This window comes from Lacerta agilis, chromosome 17, assembly GCF_009819535.1.
Source record: "Lacerta agilis isolate rLacAgi1 chromosome 17, rLacAgi1.pri, whole genome shotgun sequence".
NCBI lineage: Eukaryota > Metazoa > Chordata > Lepidosauria > Squamata > Lacertidae > Lacerta > Lacerta agilis.
The window spans coordinates 28991530-29011978 of NC_046328.1; the positions used below are offsets into that span (position 1 = coordinate 28991530).

General features: G+C 49.7%; 1 protein-coding gene across 1 annotated transcript; it reads right to left on the reverse strand.

Moving 5' to 3' along the window:
- Positions 1-1132: 1132 nt before the first annotated feature.
- LOC117038840 (sodium/calcium exchanger 1-like) lies at positions 1133-19091 on the reverse strand. The gene is made up of 6 exons (XM_033135785.1): positions 17324-19091; positions 10707-10813; positions 9177-9298; positions 7666-7765; positions 6662-6934; positions 1133-2877 (listed from the first exon to the last, which is right to left on the reverse strand). The coding sequence occupies exons 1-6, from the start codon at positions 19075-19077 to the stop codon at positions 2501-2503; spliced, it is 2733 nt and encodes a 910-aa protein (XP_032991676.1). The 5' UTR covers positions 19078-19091; the 3' UTR covers positions 1133-2500.
- Positions 19092-20449: the final 1358 nt, after the last annotated feature.

Sequence of the window (20449 nt, forward strand, 5' to 3'; positions counted from 1 at the left end):
CTCACTACATCTTAAGGATAAGGGACACAGGTGGCGCTGTCGGTTAAACCAAAGCCTAGGGCTTGCCAATCAGAAGGTTGGCGGTTCGAATCCACGTGACGAGGTGAGCTCCTCTTGCTCTGTCCCAGCTCCTGCCCACCTTGCTGTTGGAAAGCACCCCAAAAAGTGCAGGTAGATAAATAGGTACAGCTCCAGCAGGAAGGTAAACAGCATTTCCGTGCACTGCTCTGGTTCGCCAGAAGTGGCTTAGTCATGCTGGCCACATGACCCGGAAGCTGTACACCAGCTCCCTCGGCCAAAAAGTGAGATGAGCGCCACAACCCCAGAGTCGCCCGCGACTGGACCTAACAGTTGGGTCCCTTTACCTTTACTCATGATGTTAACCACAGTTCCTCTGTATCCTGTGGTTTACGTCCAGTTAGAAAACCGAAGCCACAGCTAAGCTGAGGTGTGTAGCATTCAGGCAGCTTTTGCACGTATGCAGATGAGAACATTGGAGTTTGGTGCAGGGAAACAAACCAGATAATGGGTATGGCGCAAAGTCATCCCCCACTCTCTCGCCATACAGCTGTGTAAGAAAGTGACTTGAAACATAGCAGGGAGCAACCTTGCTGTGTTTCAAGTCATGTAGCCTTAGTATAATTTGCACTCCACCTGGCACACTTGGGAGGGAGAAAATGAAGGATGTGCACCTGTCCAAAACACCTAGTCAGAAGCTAAGCCACACCTCCTTGAGTCTCAACAACAGGAGTACCTTAAGCTTTCGGGATCCTGTAAATCCAGCAACAGAAAAGAGTGGGATAAGCAAAGTCCAGCTGGGTTAGGCCACCATTTCCTCTGTGACCATCCTCTTGCATGTTGGAAGTCCATAAAGACAATTGAAGTGGATAAGACCATTTGTCCTGCTTGCGGGGAACCTTAGACCCAAGTTTGGGAAATGCTGGTTTTTTTTCTAAATAGGATGATACACACACACATATATATATATTTAAAAATGCACAGCTTTCTCGAATAAGTTTTGAATAGGTGGTTTTTTTTGTTTTGTTTTTTAGAAAACACACACAACACAACACAAATCCAAGGTAGCGCAGGCAACAGGACATAAGAGGAAGGGCACATTTTTTGGTTTTTTGGAAAACCAGACAGCAGGCACGAGCAACAGGCAGGCACTGGTGCAAAAGACGAACGGCAAGCATAGACACCAGAGTGACTTACAGACACACAAGATTGTATGGGTCGGGGTCACAGGGGCCACCATGCAAACTGAGGCATGGGACGTACCAATGTCGGGGGCCCCCTCCCAGAGAGGAGGGAAGCACCATGCGCAGCGGCCATGGCGTCTGGACAGAAGGAGGGGGTGTCCACATTAAGGGACAGAGAAGGGGCAGACAATTGCATGGGTGTTGGAGGTCTGTGGGTTTTCTTTTTAAATAAAAATAAAATAATTTCTGGGGGGCTTCCCCCCTTGTAAGTAAAATAAACTCAACTAAATAGAAATCTGAGTTCTGTACAGAAAAAGGGAGTCGAATACTAATGTGGGGGAAGTGTTAATTTGGGAAGGGGGAGCGCTGTGCCGTGAAAGAGGAAGGGAGGGGAAAGCAGCTATCCTAGATCTAGCTATATTTCTGTTTTTTGCTGTTTCGAGATTTTTGTGCTGTTCTGGGGAGTTTGTAAAGAGTGCAGGTTTTTCGGAGGGTATTGACTGTGCTTGGAACATGGTAAACTGGCTGATTAGGCTCCTTCTCCCCTTCTATCTATTCTCTCTCTCTCTGCCCCCACCCTTCTTAGGATCATTTGGCCAGGAACAGGAGGGAGATAGCACAAACCTTGATTTGCAACTAAAATTCCACTTTTGCTGACATCATTACATTACCATCCACTGGAATGCAAAGAGCGCCCCCTCTCTGTCGCTGCAAGAAACTGTGGCCAGGCTTGCAAGGGGAAGGACAGTTGTGTCCAACTAACTGGTCCTTCAGTACTTGCAAGGATAAGAATAATTGGCAGGGCTGGTCAATATCCCCCCCCATCCCACTGTTTTCTGAGGCTACTAATTCACCCAGGTCAGTGTGGAAGGGGGTGGCCTATATGCCCTGGCTCAGCCTCCCTTGAATCTGTCGCACCCCTAAGATGTGTGTAAAATCAGGGTTCTTAATAGCTTGGCATTTTCTCTCTCCAAACGGAGGCGGGCAACTCTGCCATCAGTCCTTCGCAGAAGCCTTGGCCAGAATTCGACCCTGTAGCTTTGTCCTGTTTTTGTTACCACCTTAGTCATTACAGTACTAGACCGCATGGCTGGCGTCGGCCAAAGTCTTCACTGAACCGTTGTGGAAGTGAAGGTGTTCTCATGTGCTTGAGAAAAAAGGGGTCTCCCAACTTGGGGAGGGAGGGTTTGCCTTTTCCTTTCTCCCCCTCCACCCCCAGGGATCAGTTTCCCAAGGTTTGGACAGGGGCCTCCCCCAGCCCAAGCCCGAAAGCGGATCTCCCAGTCTGCGCTTGTCTCTCAGAAGCCCTTAATGTGGCAGTAGGCTTCCAGGGCAGCCAGGAGGATGTAGACCAGCCATAGGCTCAGGAAGAGGAGGGTTGCCAGGATTTTGGGGGTTCGGGGACCGCCCAGTTCTCCGCCGATGGGTGGGCGGCGCCGGTACATTAACACCGCAATGCTGAAGAAGGCGAAGATGGTGAAGAGGGTGACCGAGAAGGCCAGGTTGCCAGGCTTCACGCGAAAGGGCTGGCCTTTGCTGGCCCAGTATCCGGCTGCAATAGTCCAGGCCACCCCAATGCCCAGGAAGACGTTGACTGCGTTGCTGCCCGTCACATTCCCAATGGAGGCATCGGCATGCTGGTCTTGGATGGCTGCAACTTTGCTGGCGAAGGTATCTGCAGAGACAAAAGGGCAGAAGGCGGTTGCAAAATAGATACTCTCACACTGAGCTACGGCCATGCTTCCTTCCAACCACATTGAGGCTCACACAGGGTATTGTCTAATCCAGGGATTCCCAAACATGGGTCTCCAGCTGTTTTTGGACTACAACTCCCATCATCCCTAGCTAGCAGGACCAGTGGTCAGGGATGACAGGAGTTGTAGCTCAAAAACAGCTGGAGACTCAAGTCTGGGAAACCCAGAGCTAGGCGAACAAGTATTTCGACTTGGTAGAAGACAGTTTCCTATGCTCCTGCCATATGAGGACCCATTCAAGGCAGGCAAAAGCCCTCAAGGAAAGTGCAGATCAGGGCTGGTGAGTGGGATGCAGCCTAGGGCAACTGGAGGGCCAGACAGAGCTTGGAGGGCCACTTTTCGATGCTAGTATTCTCCATTTCTCATCTAAGGGGTGAGTAAGTGTGTCAGAATTTTGGGAAGCTAAGGGCAGGGCAGACTTTTGTAACATGGCACCCTAGTGCCCAGAGCAAGGACAAGATTGGTGCCCCTCCCGTATTAATGTAGGTTTTATCATCATCATTTTGTGCCCCCTCGGCTAACCACCCACACCGTCCTAAATCCGGCACTGCTACGGGTACAGCAACCCTACAACTTCCCAGGACACTGCGAAATCAGAACAAATTGTTCGAGCAGGAAGCAAATCTCCCAAAACTAATGTCTCCATTTTCCCCCTTGTCAAGCCTTAAAAAAAGTCTGCAAAATAAAATATAAGCAAAAATCTGTATTACGCTGCCGCGCAATCGTACTCCCAATCCTCTCCAGAACCCTTCATTCTTTGTGACGTAATATATATTTGGGCATTTAAGCACTTTGCAGGGTTAGCTCCCCGCTCTCCCTCTCTCTCAATATGAGATTTAGCCTTATCATCATTTCTCCACCAGCTCATCAAGACGGCAAGTTTTCTCCTTTCTAATCCTGTTCTCCAGACTGCCTGTTAAATACAGCCGCCTCTCTTCCCCGACAATCCTCTTGCCGTCGCCTCTGGCTTTGTCGGCCACATGTTCTGAGACGTGAGAGTCTCCTGCTCTTTCATCCCGAGCCATTAATATGGACCCAAGGCTCGCCCCCGCTCTGCTTACCCTAAATAGCAAGAGCAGGTTTAGGATTTGTTAGAGCCCCTGGTGTGTGTGCACGCCAGAAATCCAGTGATGGGGAACTTTTGGCCCTCCATCTCCCATCAGCCCACAACGACTTTCATTATCGGGACAACTGATTGAGGTTCCTAGCTGCCAATATTAACAAATTAAAGCAATGAGATAGCCCACAAGACTCTTGATCTCAGAGCTGTGGGTTCAAGCCTTACATTGGGCAAAAGATTCCAGAATTGCAGGGGCTTGGACTGGATAATCCTCATGGTCCCTTCCAACTCTATGATTCTATGACTTACCTTCCAATAATTTATCTTGCTAGTTCGAGGGGAAGCACTTTGCAAAAGCAGCTCCTCTGGGGACAAATTAAAGGTTTGTGGGTTCCCTACCTCTGCAGTATAGTAGAAAAAGTGGGCTGGCCAGAGTCTAGATCTGAAGAAAAAGCTCTGATCTGTCTGTAGGACTGCAGAGCTAAAAACATCCATTTTCTTCCTCGAGGCATAAATGCCTTTTTTCCTCTCCCCTCTTTGCCCTTTTATTCTGGGCTGATGGAATTATATGGGTTTTTAGTACATAATAAACTAGAAGGCAAAATAAAATACTTAACTTTGGGCAGGGACAGAGAGGCGGAAGGTGGTAACACCCACTTTTGCCTCTGGCTCCACCCACCTCATGTGGCCCTCAGAAGGCTGCCCAAAGGCCAATGCGGCCCTCGGTCTGGCAAACGGTACCCCGCTATGATTTATAGGATTGCTCTGGTTTATGATTAAAGCATATTTGTACCCTACAGTGCAATCCTATACGTGTCTGCCCTGATGTATGTCTTGCTGAGTTCAATGGGGCTTATTCCCAGGTAACTAGGAGAGGCTCACTGTGTGTGTGTGTGTGTGTGTGTGTGTGTGTGTGTGTGTGTGTGTGTGTTCGATTGTAGAATTAGGCAAATTAAGGCTATCAATGGCTATAAGCTGTTGACAGTTAAAAATACAAAGTCTATGTAAAGAGTGCTGTGAGACAAACCATCCTGGAAAGTCATTGCCTTGTCACACTCTGCTTCTTATGCTGTTAAGTGTATGGATGGCAAACAGACCTCCCTGCTTCTTTGATTGCAGTCAAGAAAGCAGGAAAGTCTATCCACCACCCAGAGGCTTCTTTAATAGATTTTTAAAAAAAAAAAAATAATTTGTTGAAAATCAGTAAAAAAAATTGTTAAAGGAGAGACTGGATGCTTTCTTGACTGTGATCTCTTTTAGCTGATTTCAATGTTGTATTTGTTAAAATTATTGAAGTCCTTTGTTTGCCCTGCCCTGGACTTGTTAGAGATTGTATGTGTGTTTTTAGAGACCTTTGGTCTAACCCAAGGCAACAAAGGCTAATAACAGGGGTCAGCAAACTTTTTCAGCAGGGGGCCGGTCCACTGTCTCTCAGACCTTGTGGGGGGCCAGACTATATTTTGAAAAAAATAATGAACAAATTCCTATGCCCCACAAATAACCCAGAGATGCATTTTAAATAAAAGCACACATTCTACTCATATAAAAACACCAGGCAGGCCCCACAAATAACCCAGAGATGCATTTTAAATAAAAGGACACATTCTACTCATATAAAAACATGCTGATTCCCGGACCGTGTGCGGGCCGGATTGAGAAGGCGATTGGGCCGCATCCGGCCCCCGGGCCTTAGCTTGGGGACCCCTGGCTAATAATAATGATAATATCTCTGTTGCCTTGGGATAGGCCAAAGGTCTCTTCAAGCCCCAAATTAACTAATATCCTTTTATTTCATTTTATTTATTCAATTTATATCCTGCCTGTCCCCCCGAATGAGCCCATGGTGGCAGCAATTACCGTTTATTATTATTATTATTATTATTATTATTATTATTATTATTATCCATTCAGCTTCTTACCCACACCTCATCCACAAGGTCCCTACGCCAGAGGCCAAGACTGTGTGTTCAGGTATTTCCTCAGCACATGATAGAAGTTGCACAATGAGGGATTTACCTCTGGGGAGGGAATGAAACAGCTTGGGGGCTACCACAGAGAAAGCCCTTCTCTCGGACCTTCCCCTACTTCCTCCTTGAACATCTGAGGGCAGGGGAGCTCCCAAGAAGGCCCCTCTGCCGATTTCTCCCCAGGGGTGGTCTGTGGGGAGTGAGCCAACCTTTCAGATACCCAGATTACATTAAGCAATGTGATGCCTATTTCGGGATAGTTTGGTGGCTTGTTTTGTTTTTAACTGGCCTGGCTAGTGTGCCTTTACAACAATTTTAAATAGGCAAAGCTTTTCAGGACAGGAAGAGGGAAGAAACCTTGATTCCTCCCAGCTGATCAGGGCCAAGAGAACCCATAAAATAAAGGTAGCCGTGTTGGTCTGCCATAGTCAAAAAAAAAAAAAATTCCTTCCAGTAGCACTTTAGAGACCAACTAAGTTTGTTCTTGGTATGAGCATGCACACACGAAAGCTCATACCAAGAACAAACTTGGTTGGTCTCTAAGGTGCCACTGGAAGGAATTTTTTATTTTGTTTTGACCATAAAATACAATTTGCCCTGTGGCGGTTCCACCCTTCCCCTCACTGAGGTCACTCCTGACCCTGATACGATCTTCCCCGCTTGCCGCCCCTCACTGACCAGGCACGGAGGTGCCCAGGGCCACGAAAACCACGGCTGTGACAGAGTCTTTGAGGCCGATGGTGCAGCCAAAGTGGGCGGCCAGGTCTCCGGTGAGGGCGGTGAGGACTCCGATGAGGCAGATGGAGACGAAGAAGCAGGCCCAGCCGCACCAGTATTCGGTTGGCGGCACGAAGGCAAACAGAACTTTCCAGAAAACCGTCAGGAAGTGCATGATGTAGTCGAAGCAAGAGGGGAGGCGCTCCTCGCCAGAGTCGTCATCCTCGTCGTCACCTGGAGGGAAGGAGCACAGAGAGACACCTTGAATTAATAGCGACGCCTATTAATCCACCTTAGCGAACCTCCCCACAGCTCCTAGTCTTTCTTCTAGCCTCCTTTTTGCTTACCTCATGTGAGTGTAGGGAGCGGGCAGGCAGTTAAGGAATTTCAAATGGGGCAAGGAAATCTCTTATGGTGGTGAGGAGAGCAGGCCCAGCAACAGTAGCTAGCCAAGGCAGACAATTGCTGAGGGCCCCAGGGGCCAGGTGAGGGGGCCTTGGGGGCCTGACCCAGCTGCACTGCCATTTGCCATCTTCCCATGGGTGCTTTTCAGTGGCAGGTGGCTGTGCCGCTTTCGAATGAGAGCCAAGCTCTGCTCCCATCCACGGTGGCTCGCTGCCATTTTAAGTTACCCAAAGGTCAATCGAACCCATACATTTAAAGCTCATGGCTTCTCCCAAAGAATCCTGGGAACTGTAACTTGTTAAGTTTCCTGAGAATTAAAAATAATAATCACAAAGTGGCAAGGGGGTGGGGAGAATGAAAAGTTCTTTGAGGCAGAGACCTGCTGTCTTTTCCCCCTTTTCTTATTTTTCTCATCAAAATGCCTTCCACAGGGATGAGGCTATACACGTCTGAGCGTGTTGTGGCTGGTGACTGGAAGCAGCTATCTGTGGTGTCCAGAAATTGACTACACCCTCTGTCCCAACATTCACCCTCTGTCCCAAGTCCATCTTCTTTCTTACCAGCGCTGACGGTTACGGCGCTAACAAACTGCTCTCTCCAGCTGCTGCTGCCGACGACGAGGGCCAAGTTGGTCTTCTTTATTAATTTGTCCACAGTGCTCTGGAAAAGAGGGGTGTGAGGAGGTGAGAACTTTAAAAGGGCAGAAGGGGCTAGTCCCTATGGAACTTCACCCCTGCGCCGACCCCTTTCCACCACCAGTATTGCTATCCTCCTCCTCTTGGCTCTTCAGCACCCGTGGTCAGGGATGGCGTGGGAAATGTCATTGCATCTTTGGGCACCGTGCCACCCTGCCATCTGCCTAACCAGCCATGATGACAAGGGCACTGGAGCAAAAGGTGGCGTGAGAAACTGGGAGACAGATTCAAAGGAAACAATTCTGTTTATAATAAAGAACCAGGACGGACGTTTGCCCACCTCAGAAATAAATTTGTTATTATTAACTTATATATATTCAAAGAGAGGGAATTCCAAAAGGTAAGTAAAGTGCCACGATACCAAAGGCACAATTCCTGCATTGTGTGGAATGGAAGTCCAGACAAGGTGATATCTGCAGGAAGCCCTCACCTGCAGAGGGCAGTGATCTATTGAGTGCATAGGGATGAGATGATAACTGACACAGGGACATCACACTCAATAACAGATTGTGAAAAACACGTAAGGCTTGGAGGGTGAACGAGATGCGAGGGCGTTTTGTAGGGGGCAGACTCACAGTTGGCAGGGTTGGGTGTTTTGTGGTGGCCCAAAAGTCCATGGCAGGGGTTGAGGGGGTGGGGAAACAGAAATGTTCAAACTTCAGGTCCTTATTCCGGGGGATTCTCAGCCTCTGTTTATGGGCAAGGAGCTGGTTCCTGATTTGGTTCCTTATTCAAAATCCCAAGGGTTCTTTCAAGACAACATTTTTTATTAAGCATTCATCCTGGTTTGCTTGCTCAGTGGCCAGACTATGTCCGGTCTTTGCTGAGCGTTTGTTCTGATTTGTTAATGGGGTAGTTATACGACAATGGGCACCCACCTTGCTTGCGGACTGTTTAAACATCTTCCTGTTAGTCATTCGTTCATCCCACACTTTTCATCGCATTTCCCTGTCACTTTCCAAACTGCAAATAATCTTGTTTGTTTAAAAAAATAATGGATGGGGCAAATTGAAGGTTGGCACACTAGGACAAATGGGGCACCGCCGCACCAAGCTCAGTCCACCCACACTTGTCTATCTCTTTGCTTACAATCAGTCCAAGGGATAGCATTTGCTGGCAGCTTCCTCCTCTTTAGTCTCAACTTTGTAGAACTCAGCAGGGAGGAGGAGGAGGGCAAAGCTAGAATTATTTGGTTCTGCCTGTTATTGGCTCTGCTGCCACCTACTGGTGGGCTCCTTGCCTTCTACCCTACCAGTCCCAATGGGCACCAGCCACCACTGGGAGGGGTGGTGGAGGATGCTGAGGTGTGAGGAGGGGGATTGTGACTGAAAAGTCTTTCGTGCTAGGGAGTGCCAGGTGAGAGAGTGTCTTTTTACCTTGAATTCGTAAGATTCCTCAATAACAACTTCAAGTTTGGGGTTCTCTCCAAGGCTAGGACACCCCATCTTGGCAATTGCTTCCTCTTCTCCGTTAGGCAGGCGGTTTTCATTGGAGTCACCTGGGGTGGGATTGGGGAGAAAACAGGCACATAGGGAGAGGCTGGAATCCCAACATCTCCTCTCTGCCAGTCTCCAGGATCCTCTTTCCAACTATCTAACCTCCTCTGTCACCCAGTTGCCTCAATCCATCTCCTTAATGACCCAAAGTTGCCCGCTTTCCTAACAATTTGGCCCCTCTGCCTTTGAAACAGCAGCCTGGCATGCAGAAGCTGAAGCTTTTATTATCACTTTCATGAAAACCACCACCTGCTAAACTTCTACCTGCCTGCCTACTGTTTAAAAGCTGGGGAGCAGAAGTAGGAAAAGAAGTTGGCAATCTCTCTTTGTGCTCCCCTCTTTTCTTTCTTTTTAAAAAGCAAGGATCATAGAACCCTGGAGGCAAAGCCTTCCCCCCACCAATTCGGCAAGTTAGTTAAATGTTGCTCTTGGAGTTGAATCACCCTGCAATCGTTTGAGCGTCACCCAAAAAGAGGACAGGGTTTCGCATTAATTAGGGCTGTGTTAATTTCAACTGTGTGCACGCCATACATTTAAAGCACATGACTTCCCGCTAAGAGTCCTGGGAACTGGAGCTTGGTGCTGGGAATTGCAGCTCTGTGGGGGGTAAACTACAGTTCCCAGGATTATTTGGGGGTGGGGGACAGAGTGTTTTACATGTATGATGTGGACAATGCGAATTTAGACAGGGTGACTATAATCTGGAAAAAAAACCCAACACTTTTCATTTCTGCAGGGGGTTGGACTGGATGATCCTCAGGGTTCCTTCCAACTCTACGATTCTATGATTCTAGGGAAGAGTGTGAGCCAATGACCTTTGTGCCTGCTTAGTCTGCTGACTGGCTGCTGCTCACTCCCTGTGGGTGGACAACTTCTCTCTCTTCTGAGAGTTCCTTATCTTTAAACTTATCTTGGATTACACAACCCTACAAATAAAGGGCTCCTCTAGTACCATGTCTTCCTTATGTCTTTCTGCCATAAGCTCAGGGGAAGGGAACCTTCTTCAGCCTGAGGGCCGCATTCCCTTCTGGGCAACTTTCCAGGGGCCACAAGCCAGTGGTGGGTGGGACCAAAGGCAAAAGTGGGCGGAGCAATGAATGTGAACCTGACCTTGGTACAGCAGGCTTGCAAGACCTGGAGAACCACATTTGCGCCGCCCCGTCCCGTCCAAGTCCGAGGTTCCTCATCCCTGAGTAGCCCACCCCACGTCCCACCCTGCCCATCAAGTATCTTAGGATGTCTCTCCTGCAAATCATATTATTATTATTATTTATTAAATTTCTATGCCACCCTTCATCCAAGGATCACAGGGCGGTTTACAATATAACAACACAAACATATATCACATAATACAAACTAAAACAACAACAACACACACACACACACCAGGTTTCCCCATCTTTCCCTTACCATGCCGTGGACCTGTGTCCAGCAGTTCTGGTGGCCCCAGCTCCAGGTGGAAGTTCTTGTTTTTCTCGTACTCCTCATCGTCAATAATTTTAATTTCGATGTATCTCCTGGGGACGAGGGAGAAAATAATGGGTTCCCTGGAGCAGGCAGACTAATGCAGGAAACGATCTTCCCAAGGTACTGCCCGATTCCCGCTTCCCCCCTGTCCTGGGCCTGGCCTTGGCCTTGCTCGTAGCCCAGCAAATGGAAATTTAATAAGCCTATATTTTCTTTGGCACAGAAGTGAAGCAACAGGGAAAGCACTCCTTGGCTTAATTTCGGCATAGCAGGCAGCCATTAAAAGTCACACGCAGCGGAGGCCGGTGCATTAGGGAGAACGAGGCACTGCCTCGCCAACCTCAAATTGCCGTCAGTGAGCCCCGGCCTGCCTGCCCTCTTCCTTGCACCCAGTCCAGCAGGTGGCCCTGCCTGGCAGCTTCCTTCTCCGTAGTCTCAGCTTTGCCCCTTGTAGTAATCAGCAAGGAGAGGATGGGGGAGAAACCTAAAATTATTTGGCTCCGCCTGCCGTTGGCTCTGGTGCCACCTACTGGTGGGCTCCCTCGCTTCTGCCCTAACAGCCCTGATGGGCCCCAGCCACCGCTGGTCAATTATGGAGAGAGAGAGAGAGAGAGAGAGAGAGAGAGAGAAGCTTGGACCACCCCCACCCAAATCTTAGCACGGGATCTGGGTGTGCAGAACTCACACCCAGGAATAGCTGTCAAGTTTTGGATTTGAAAATAAGGGATCAGCACCCTCACCTGTCCTGGGGACAGTCTACAGTTCTCAGGGACAGTCCACGCCGCGGTAATCACCCCAGGCTACAACTTAATTTAACCCAGGAAAGAGCTCCCAGGAAGGAGAAATCAGGGCAGAGAAAAGAAAGCACTTATTCACGCAGCACACGGTTAACCTCTGGAACTCCCTGCCACAGGGAGCAGTGATGGCCACCAACTTGGATGGCTTTAGAAAAGGATTAGGCAAATTCATGCAGGAGGAGAGGACCACTGATGGCTTCTGGCCAGGTTGGCTCTGCTCTGCCTCCAGTTAGGGGCAGCAATGCTTAATCGGAGCACCTGTTGCCGAGAAACATTCGTCTATTTTATCTTCTTCTTTATATATCTGCCTGTCTGTCTGTTTGTTATTAGGTATTTATATTCCACCTTTTTCTCCAAGGAGCTCCCTGGTCCTAGTCCTCATTTAATCCCCACAACAGTCCTCTGAGGCAGGCAGGCAGGCAGGCAGGCAGGCAGGCAGGCAGGCAGGCAGGGCTGAGAAAGGCAGGGACCCAAGGAGTCCCCGGACTCCAACTCTCCTTCCCGGAAATAAGGGAAATTTAAGGGATATCAACAATAAGGGATAGCAGCGGGAAACGGCTTGGAATAAGGGAGTTTCCCGCAAAAAAGGGAGACTTGACAGCTATGCACCCAGGCACTGCCTGTCATCCATTCGGGCTCCACCTGCCATTGGGGCCCCTGCCTTCTGCCCCAGAACCGGCCCCCTCTGCACAGAGGAGCGGGGCCAGCAGGGAGAAGTTAGCAACCCTCCCCACCTCCTGCTCCTTCGAGCTCATCCCTGCTTATGCATGACCCCATGGCTTCGCTCTCGCCAAGCTGTGGCACAACACACACACATGCACACACACTCCGGGTACGCTAAGCGGAGCCTAGCAGCCGGAGCCTCGCTTGATGCCATCTGTTTTTAGTTCCCTAATTACAAACACAAAGAGACGGCTTGGTACTAATGGGATGGGAATATATGTGGGTACGTCAATGCTATAGGGCTGCCAAGGGGGTGGAAGCCAAGCCACCCTTTCGTCTCTTAAGATTCAGGTCTCACTGACACGGAGACATATCCCCAAACTCTGCCGCATTTGCGTCAGAACAACAAATCTGATCAAATGCATGCCACAGCTATATTTTCTAGCGGTATGTAAGTACAGAAGAGCGGTTTTTTTTCTGACTGGGCTGTCTTAACCTCTTGCCTTCCCAACATCCTCAGCAACAGATTTGCTGAAGTTCCCTTCAGTGACAGGTGCTGTCGCCCTTGCGATCATGTTGAGCTTGAAACAGCCTCGTGTCTGTTTCTCTACTGTAGATTTTATTAAGGGGATAGAGAACACATAATTTATCCTCTTATGAGCTGGTTTCCTGGCTCGATCCTTAGAGGCACTTCTGAGTATCTTCCTTCAGGGGGTCTCATAAATCCATCACTTGAACAGGTGGCAATATAGCAAAATGTTGTAATATCCCTGGAACGGCTATGCTTGTTAGTTCCACATGTCACCTTTATTCTTCTGAGGCTGTGGTTTTGTGTATAGGTATAGATTATAGGTATAGGTATAGGTATAGGTATAGCATTTTCTTTAACGTCCAGTTGACTGATACCTCAAAAAACTGAGGTAAAGTTGCCACCTCCTTTACAGGGATGGCTCCTGCACTTTTTACAGAAGCTGCCTGGCACACGTAAATTAAGCAGGTCTAATTCTTACTCCAATGAAACAGGCGTGTGGAGAGTCTTGGGCCTCCAGATGTTGCTGAACTACAACTCCTGTCATTGCTGGGGCTGATGGGAGTTGTGGTTCAGTAACACCCGGAGGGCCCAAAATCTTTATGTGGAATAAAAACTTTGCCTGCTTCCATTTCTGTGAGTGAGGCTGTCACGAAAAGAAAAGAAAAGCCATACCCTTTAAAACTAATAGAGCAAATGGTGTGTGTGTGTGTGTGTGTGTGTAAGAGAGAGAGAGAGAGAGAGAGAGAGAGAGAGAGAGAGAGAGAGAGAGTTTGTAGAGCGGGGCAGGTTTTTCAGCCCAGGGGCCGTATTCCATTCTGGACAACTTTCCAAGGGCCATGTGTTAGTGGTGGGTGGAGCCAAGGGCAAAGGTGGGCGGAGCAACGAATGTCAATGTTATCTTTTTATAGGAGGCTAGTTTCCACACATACCTGTACCCTCACAGACGCCTCTCTCTATTCTCTATCCAGACAACAAAGAAGCATTCTTGCAGAGTTCAAGGACACATCCCAGTCAGACAAAAACACTCAAGGGTGTGGGGTGCAAAGGGGTCAGGGAAGGGTGCAGTTTAGGGAGAGATTCAAGGGCCAGAGAGAGGCCTCAAGGGCTTGTGGTACCACATCCCCATTTTGAAGAGCAACTGCCGTGAGGTAATTTCCCACCCGCTTTCCTCTGGAAGAAACGTTGCTCTCCGCTAGTTCACAAAGGAGCACATAAATGCGCATCCCATAAATTTTCACTCACACTCACTTTTGTCTGCCACCACCCTCCCCTCACACACACAAACTCCTGCATGCTCCTCTCTATTGGCACACAGCACCCATTTATATCTGCTCGCACTTGCACCATTTCCGTCACACGTCAGCTTACGGCCTGCCAGCCGCTCGCCCCCACGCACGGGTGCTTTCACGCTCTCTCCCGCGTGTGCCGTCGGCCAAACGTCCCGCTCTTTCCCCCCCGCCACCCCACTTTCCCCCTCTCGTGCAATTAGGTCAGAGCCTGTCAAATTGGGAGCTGGAGGTTGCTGCAGCACAGCTTGACGGGTGAAAGATTAAGATTTCAAGAAATTAATTCCATGTGTCTGACAAAGCCGGAGGGATGCTGGGGGTGAGTGGTGGTGTTGGTTGGAGGCTGGCGACAAGGCAGCCGAGCAGCAATTATGAGTAGATAATTTTCTGAGATGGATGTGTGAGCACAGGATGCTGCCTGCTCCTGAGGGATGGAGCCTGGGACCTCCTGCCACTCATAGCGAACGTCCTTAAGAAAGAGTCTTCTACTGAGTCGGACCACTGGTTCATCTAGCTCAGAACTGCCTGCACTGACTGGCAGTGGCTCTCCAAGGTTTCAGACAGGAAGCGTCTCTCAGGACTAGCTGGAGATGCCAGGGGTTGAAACCCTGGGACCTTCTTCTGCGTGCAAAACTAGCATCGAACTATGGAGCCCTTCCCTGCAAAACTGGGACGTACGCCTTTTTCTGATGCAAAACCGGGACGTACGCCTTCCAGGAGACGCCCCCATGAAAGTCACGTGACCTGCACCTTGCTTTTGCTGTGAAAAAAATGCAGCTTTTCGGGGTGAGAGTGCACAAGATCGTGGCACTCAAAATGGCTGCCGAGGTCTTGCATGAAAAAAACAGAATGTCCCTTTTATCCCAGCACACTTGTAAGGTATGGGTGTGTTATCCAGGTTAATAGCCTCCGATTGCAGGTGACGGGAAAAGACTGCTGTCTACTCAAGACCTCGTGAATTGGTTGGGTTGCCAGGTGTCTACTATTTGAGTGGACAGTCCACTTTTTCACATTATGTTCACTATTTTTTTCCACAAAATAGTGGACATTTTTTTAATTCAAAAGCTTTATGATGAAATGGTATTCTAATACGTGTTAAAATGTTTGTAAGAAAATATATAATTTTATTTAATTGTACCCCCCCCCCGTCCGCTATTTTTTGCTAGCAGACCTGGCAACCCTAGGGATTGGCTGCCAGTTAAAGCAGGCATCACAGGCCAAAAGAGAGAGAGAGAGTCTAATAAAGGCAGCACCTCATTTTCAAAACAGCATTTCAGATGCTCTACCACTGACCTATGGCAGTGTGTGCCTTTCTTTCATGTTGCACCATGAAGGAAGTTGCATCATGAAGGAAGGGTGCCACTGAGTATGTACAGAGCACCTTTATCGAGCTTTGCCACTCCTGCCCCAGCATCGGCCTCTTCCCATGCCTTTTAACATAAACCTGGTATGTGCAACAGACATTCAACATGCTATTCCCATTTATTAAATCAGGGTGGGGAATCTGCTGTCCTCCAGGTGCGGTTGGACCAGCCAGCATGCCCAGGCAGGGATGATGGGAGTTGTAATCTATTGACAACTGGGGGTCCTCAGGCTCTGTACCCTTTAAAAAATTAATTCTGTTTCCCATTTCTTAGCTCTAGCCAAGCAACACTCTGCAGCTGAATTTCTGCTTGCGTCAAACCACTGTATCTCAGGAGCTAGAGGAGAATGGGTTGGGGGGTTGGGAAGAGGGAAATGAGCTGTGTTGACATTTTCCAGAGGGGAGGTGTGATGGGAGGAATGGGGAAAGCAATCTCTGACTGCCACTTAGCTACCAGGGCTGCCATAGCTCAACAAAATTGTGCGTTCCTCCTTAAAAAAAATAAAGCTCAACAACTTTATTTTTGAAATATGGCAACCCTATACTAGACTACGGATGCGGGTGGCGCTGTGGGTTAAACCACAGCCTAGGGCTTGCCGATCAGAAGGTCGGCGGTTCGAATCCCCATGATGGGGTGAGCTCTGGTGGTTCGGTCCCTGCTCCTGCCAACCTAGCAGTTCGAAAGCATGTCAAAGTGCAAGTAGATAAGTAGGTACCACTCCCGCAGGAAGGTAAACGGTGTTTCCGTGCGCTGCTCTGGTTCGCCAGAAGCAGCTTAGTCATGCTGGCCACATGACCCGGAAGCTGTACGCCAGCTCCCTCGGCCAGTAAAGCGAGATGAGCACCACAACCCCAGAGTCATCCGCGACTGGACCTAATGGTCAGGGATCCCTTTACTTTTACCTTTTATACTAGACTAGGTTCAAGGTGCTGGTATTGGGCTGCAGAGCCCTAGCTATACATGCTAACAAGTCACTAACATTCATTGGACTCCAGTCAAGGCTCAATTTTGCTTGATAACAACCCAGTGGAATAAAACGTACAACAGTAACAGCCACAGACTACTGTATGCAGTCTGGGGCCAGGATACCTAAAATATCATTTTGCCCAAGGCCAGTCCAATATACTTTGCCACCTGAGGCAAACTGCAAAATAGTGCTTCCTGCTAGGGAAAAAAAGGGTGAATGAAGATCTATATTAGGAAAAGGGTGGGGGGGGGGATAAATCCACCTTCCCCCTATGGTTGAAATGGGAATCAAAGGCTGCCATGGTTGGGGAGGGGGCTGAAACATGCCAGGTGGGTGCAGAGGGCAGCCCCTGCCATTTCCTCCTTAGGGACAGGAGGAAGCCAAGCAGCACCTCCTTTTGACCGAAAGGCCACTGTAGAGGCACCATGGCTGCAGAGGAGGAGGCAGATTTGGCCTCCGATGAGTTTGATGCAGCTGTCACTGCCACTGCTACAGAGGCAATGGGTGATGAATTCCTTGGAGGCCCTCTCTCCTGCCCCTGTGGATCCTGTGGCCTGAGGTGGTCACCTCACCTTGCCTCATGGGTGAACCATCCCCGGTCTCATGCATTATATACCTAATCAGTCACTGTGTATTGCGGGAGAGGGCATCCTGCAGATGGCATCCTATCAGGAGGACCATTCTACACAGTGGAGTGGGGCTTTTAGTGTGGCGGCACCTACCCACTCCCCACTTGTGATTCCTGGCAGCCTCCCCATAGCCATCATGGTTAACCAGCCATTGGTAGACTCGTGCTCTATTATTCCTCCCTCTCCCCCATCCTCTTTTAAAGCCATCCAGTTGTGTGGCCCTCTTGTGTGGGTCACAGCATCCCTGCTCGTGTTTTCAGTACACAGTGCCCACACCAACCTTTTCAAAGACAAAAACAAACTGCCTTCCCTGGTCTCTTACATGGTCTCATCATTCTGGAACTCCACTTTGCCGGCTACCTCCTCATAGTCCTCTCCGGCCTTAGCGGTCCCCTCAATGGTGTGGAAGGGGATGGCCACTCTCCCGCGTGCCCCCGAGGTCCTCAGCACCTTGATGCGCACAGCCCCCACGCTCTCGCTCACACGCATGGAGGCCCCGTCGAAGGTGAAGATGCCGGCATGGTCATCGTCGAAGATTGTGACAGTGGCCATCTTAGAAGGCCCGAGGCATGCTTTGGGGGGAGGCTCAGGGCCCGGTTCGGCCCAAGCTGCCCGCACGTTACTGAGGTGGACGTAGAAATACTCGTCTTCCTCGAAAATGTCGTCATCAATGATTCCGACCCGCACTTCCTTGTGGGTTTCCCCTGGCTTGAAGAGCAAGGTGCCCTCCGCAAACTCGTAGTCTGAGCCGGCGTTGGCCGTCCCGTCCTCCGTGCGGAAATCCACCCGCAGCGTGACGCAGGCTGGGTCCCCTCCCCGCCGGGCCACGGTCAGCACCACCGAGCCGCAGTTCTCGAAGCACTGGTAGTGTGCTGGCTCGAAGCCAACTTTGGTCACGGACTCGTCTTCTTCCGCACGCACCTCCTGCATGCTAACGGCTTTGCGGGCCTGGTCTGCCGCATGTTTCTTGAGGATATTTCCTGCTCCGATCATCATGCGTGTGGCCTGGATGCGGTAGAAAGCCCGGCTCTTCTGCTGTTGGACTAGCACGTGATAGTTGGCCATCTCGATAAGCTGCTCCATGTCCTTTTCTGGGTGTTTCTGCTTGAGGTCCCTCAAGGTGCGGGCCATATCCCTGCGAGCTTCATCATCCTGGTCCTTCCCTGCTTCCACGAGACCTTCGGATCCTTCCTTTAGAGAGTTGTCCATCTCCATGTCCAGCTTTGGATAGCCAGTATCACCCTCGGTCTCGATGATCAGGCCTCGGGCCTTGTCCGCCCGGTATTTCTTGTGGACATATTTGTAGAAGAGGAGCCTTCTGTCAGCCACCCAAGCCTGGAGCACACAGAGTGGGAAGAAGAGGAAGGTGAGGAGACCTTCCCACAATTCCACTATGCCGGGAGAGAACCAGGCCAGGATGAGGTATAGCCAGATATAGGCGAAGATGCTCCAGGCGGCGGTGACAAAGAAGACCCGCAAGTGTTTGATGCGCCGTACCTCACCCTCGGGGACCACATGGATGCAGACGGCGATAATGACAAACATATTGAAGGCTGCACTGCCGACAATGGTGCTGGGCCCCATGTCTCCTGCGGTGAAGCCATGGCCCACAATCTCAATGATGGAGAGCAGGATCTCAGGGGCTGAGGAACCCAGTGCCATCAGGGTCAAGTTGGAGACGGTCTCATTCCAGATGCGGATGGTGGTGGTGGTGGTCTCCCCGTTGGGTTTCTTGATGGTGATCTCCTTCTCCTGTGAGGTGATGACTTCTATGGAGGCCATGAAGCGGTCAGCAATGATAGACATGCCCAGGAACATGTAGATCAGAGCCACAAAGTAAACAATGGCCCTTGCCACCTTGTCCCCCACAGAGGGGTTCTGTGGGAACCACACTGGCAGGATCACACCTTCCTGGCACTCAGTGGCCTCTTGGCACTTGGCGGTGTGGTTGCCCCCGTCCGGGGAAGCTGTCTCAACGCCGTGTGTGCCGCCATGGCCACCCACCGTCGCCAGCGGTGAAGGGAGGAACAAGGCCATCAGCAAGGCCGAAGCCTTCAGTTGAGACAGGAGTGACATGGCGCGGAAGACAGTACCTGTAAGGTAGGGGACAGAGTGTTAGTGAAATAATAATAATAATAATAATAATAATAATAATAATAATAATACTCCGTCCATCTTGTCGGGTTGCCTCAGCCACTTTGGGCAGCGTCCAACACATACAAAAACATAATAAAACGTCAAATACAGGGCTGCCTTCAGATGTATTCTAAAACTTGTATAGTTATTTATCTCCTTGACATCTGATGGGAGGGCGTTCCACAGGGCGGGCGCCACTACCGAGAAGGCCCTCTGTCTGGTTCCCTGTAACATCACTTCTCGCAGCGAGGGAACTGCCAGAAGGCCCTCGGAGCTAGACCTCAGTGTCCTGGCTGAATGATATGGGATGGAGACACTCATTCAGGTATACAGGGCTGACCCAAGGCCGTTTAGGGTTTTAAAAGTCAGCACCACACTTTGAATTGTGCTCAGAGCCAGTCTAGAAAAGGCGTTGACTAGACAAGATAATGAAGGTTTGGACTTGGTGGCAGAAGAAGAGTACGTGTATCAGGAACTGAAAGAAGATACGGAAATAAAAAATTACCGGTATGTACGTAAATTAGATTAATCATGCTTTTATTTTGTCCACAGAGTTTATGGGAGACTGGAGTCCATTGTCAATCTAAAGGCACAGGGCCCTCTTTCGATACTAGGATATTCCAGAAACGTCACTTCTGTGTTCCAAGCTTCTCACTTCCAGAATTCTGGGCTAACATGTTTCCAAAAGGAGCTCTCTCTGTCCTCCCCATCACTTCCTTGTTCACTCCTTTTCTGCAAGAGGGGAGACAGCAACATCCCTTTCCTTTCCCTCCCCCCCTTCCCACGCACACCACCGCCTACTGATGCTGAAAAATAGATTCCAGCCCCGGCCCCAAGAATAGAATTGCAGGAGCTATTACATGCCTTTTCCTCTAGACACCCGTCCGCACCGATGACACAGAGGCACAATCACGCCTTTGTTCCCCCATTCATCAATCCAGAATAACTACCAATCCCTGTTTGAATACGTGCAGTTGCTAACACGGATTTAAACCCCATAAACATTTGGTGAAACGAAGGAGGGAAGGTCTGCCTTTCACTACCCTACTTCTCATGAGCTTCTGCAGTTCCAGTTTTCTGGGTGTAGGAAAGGGCTGCCTGTCAAAGGCCCATATCCTCCAGCCAGATGCCCTCATGGGGTTCCCCAAAGCAGGACTGAGCACAAGAACAACACTCTCACACCCCCCCCCACTTGTGATTCACAGCTAGCGTGGCTCATCCCATTTTGCTGCCTGAGGCGAAACAGGAATATGCTGCCCGCCCCACTGTTGCTGCTGCCCCTCTGCTGAAGCCTCGCTTACCAGGGTTGCAT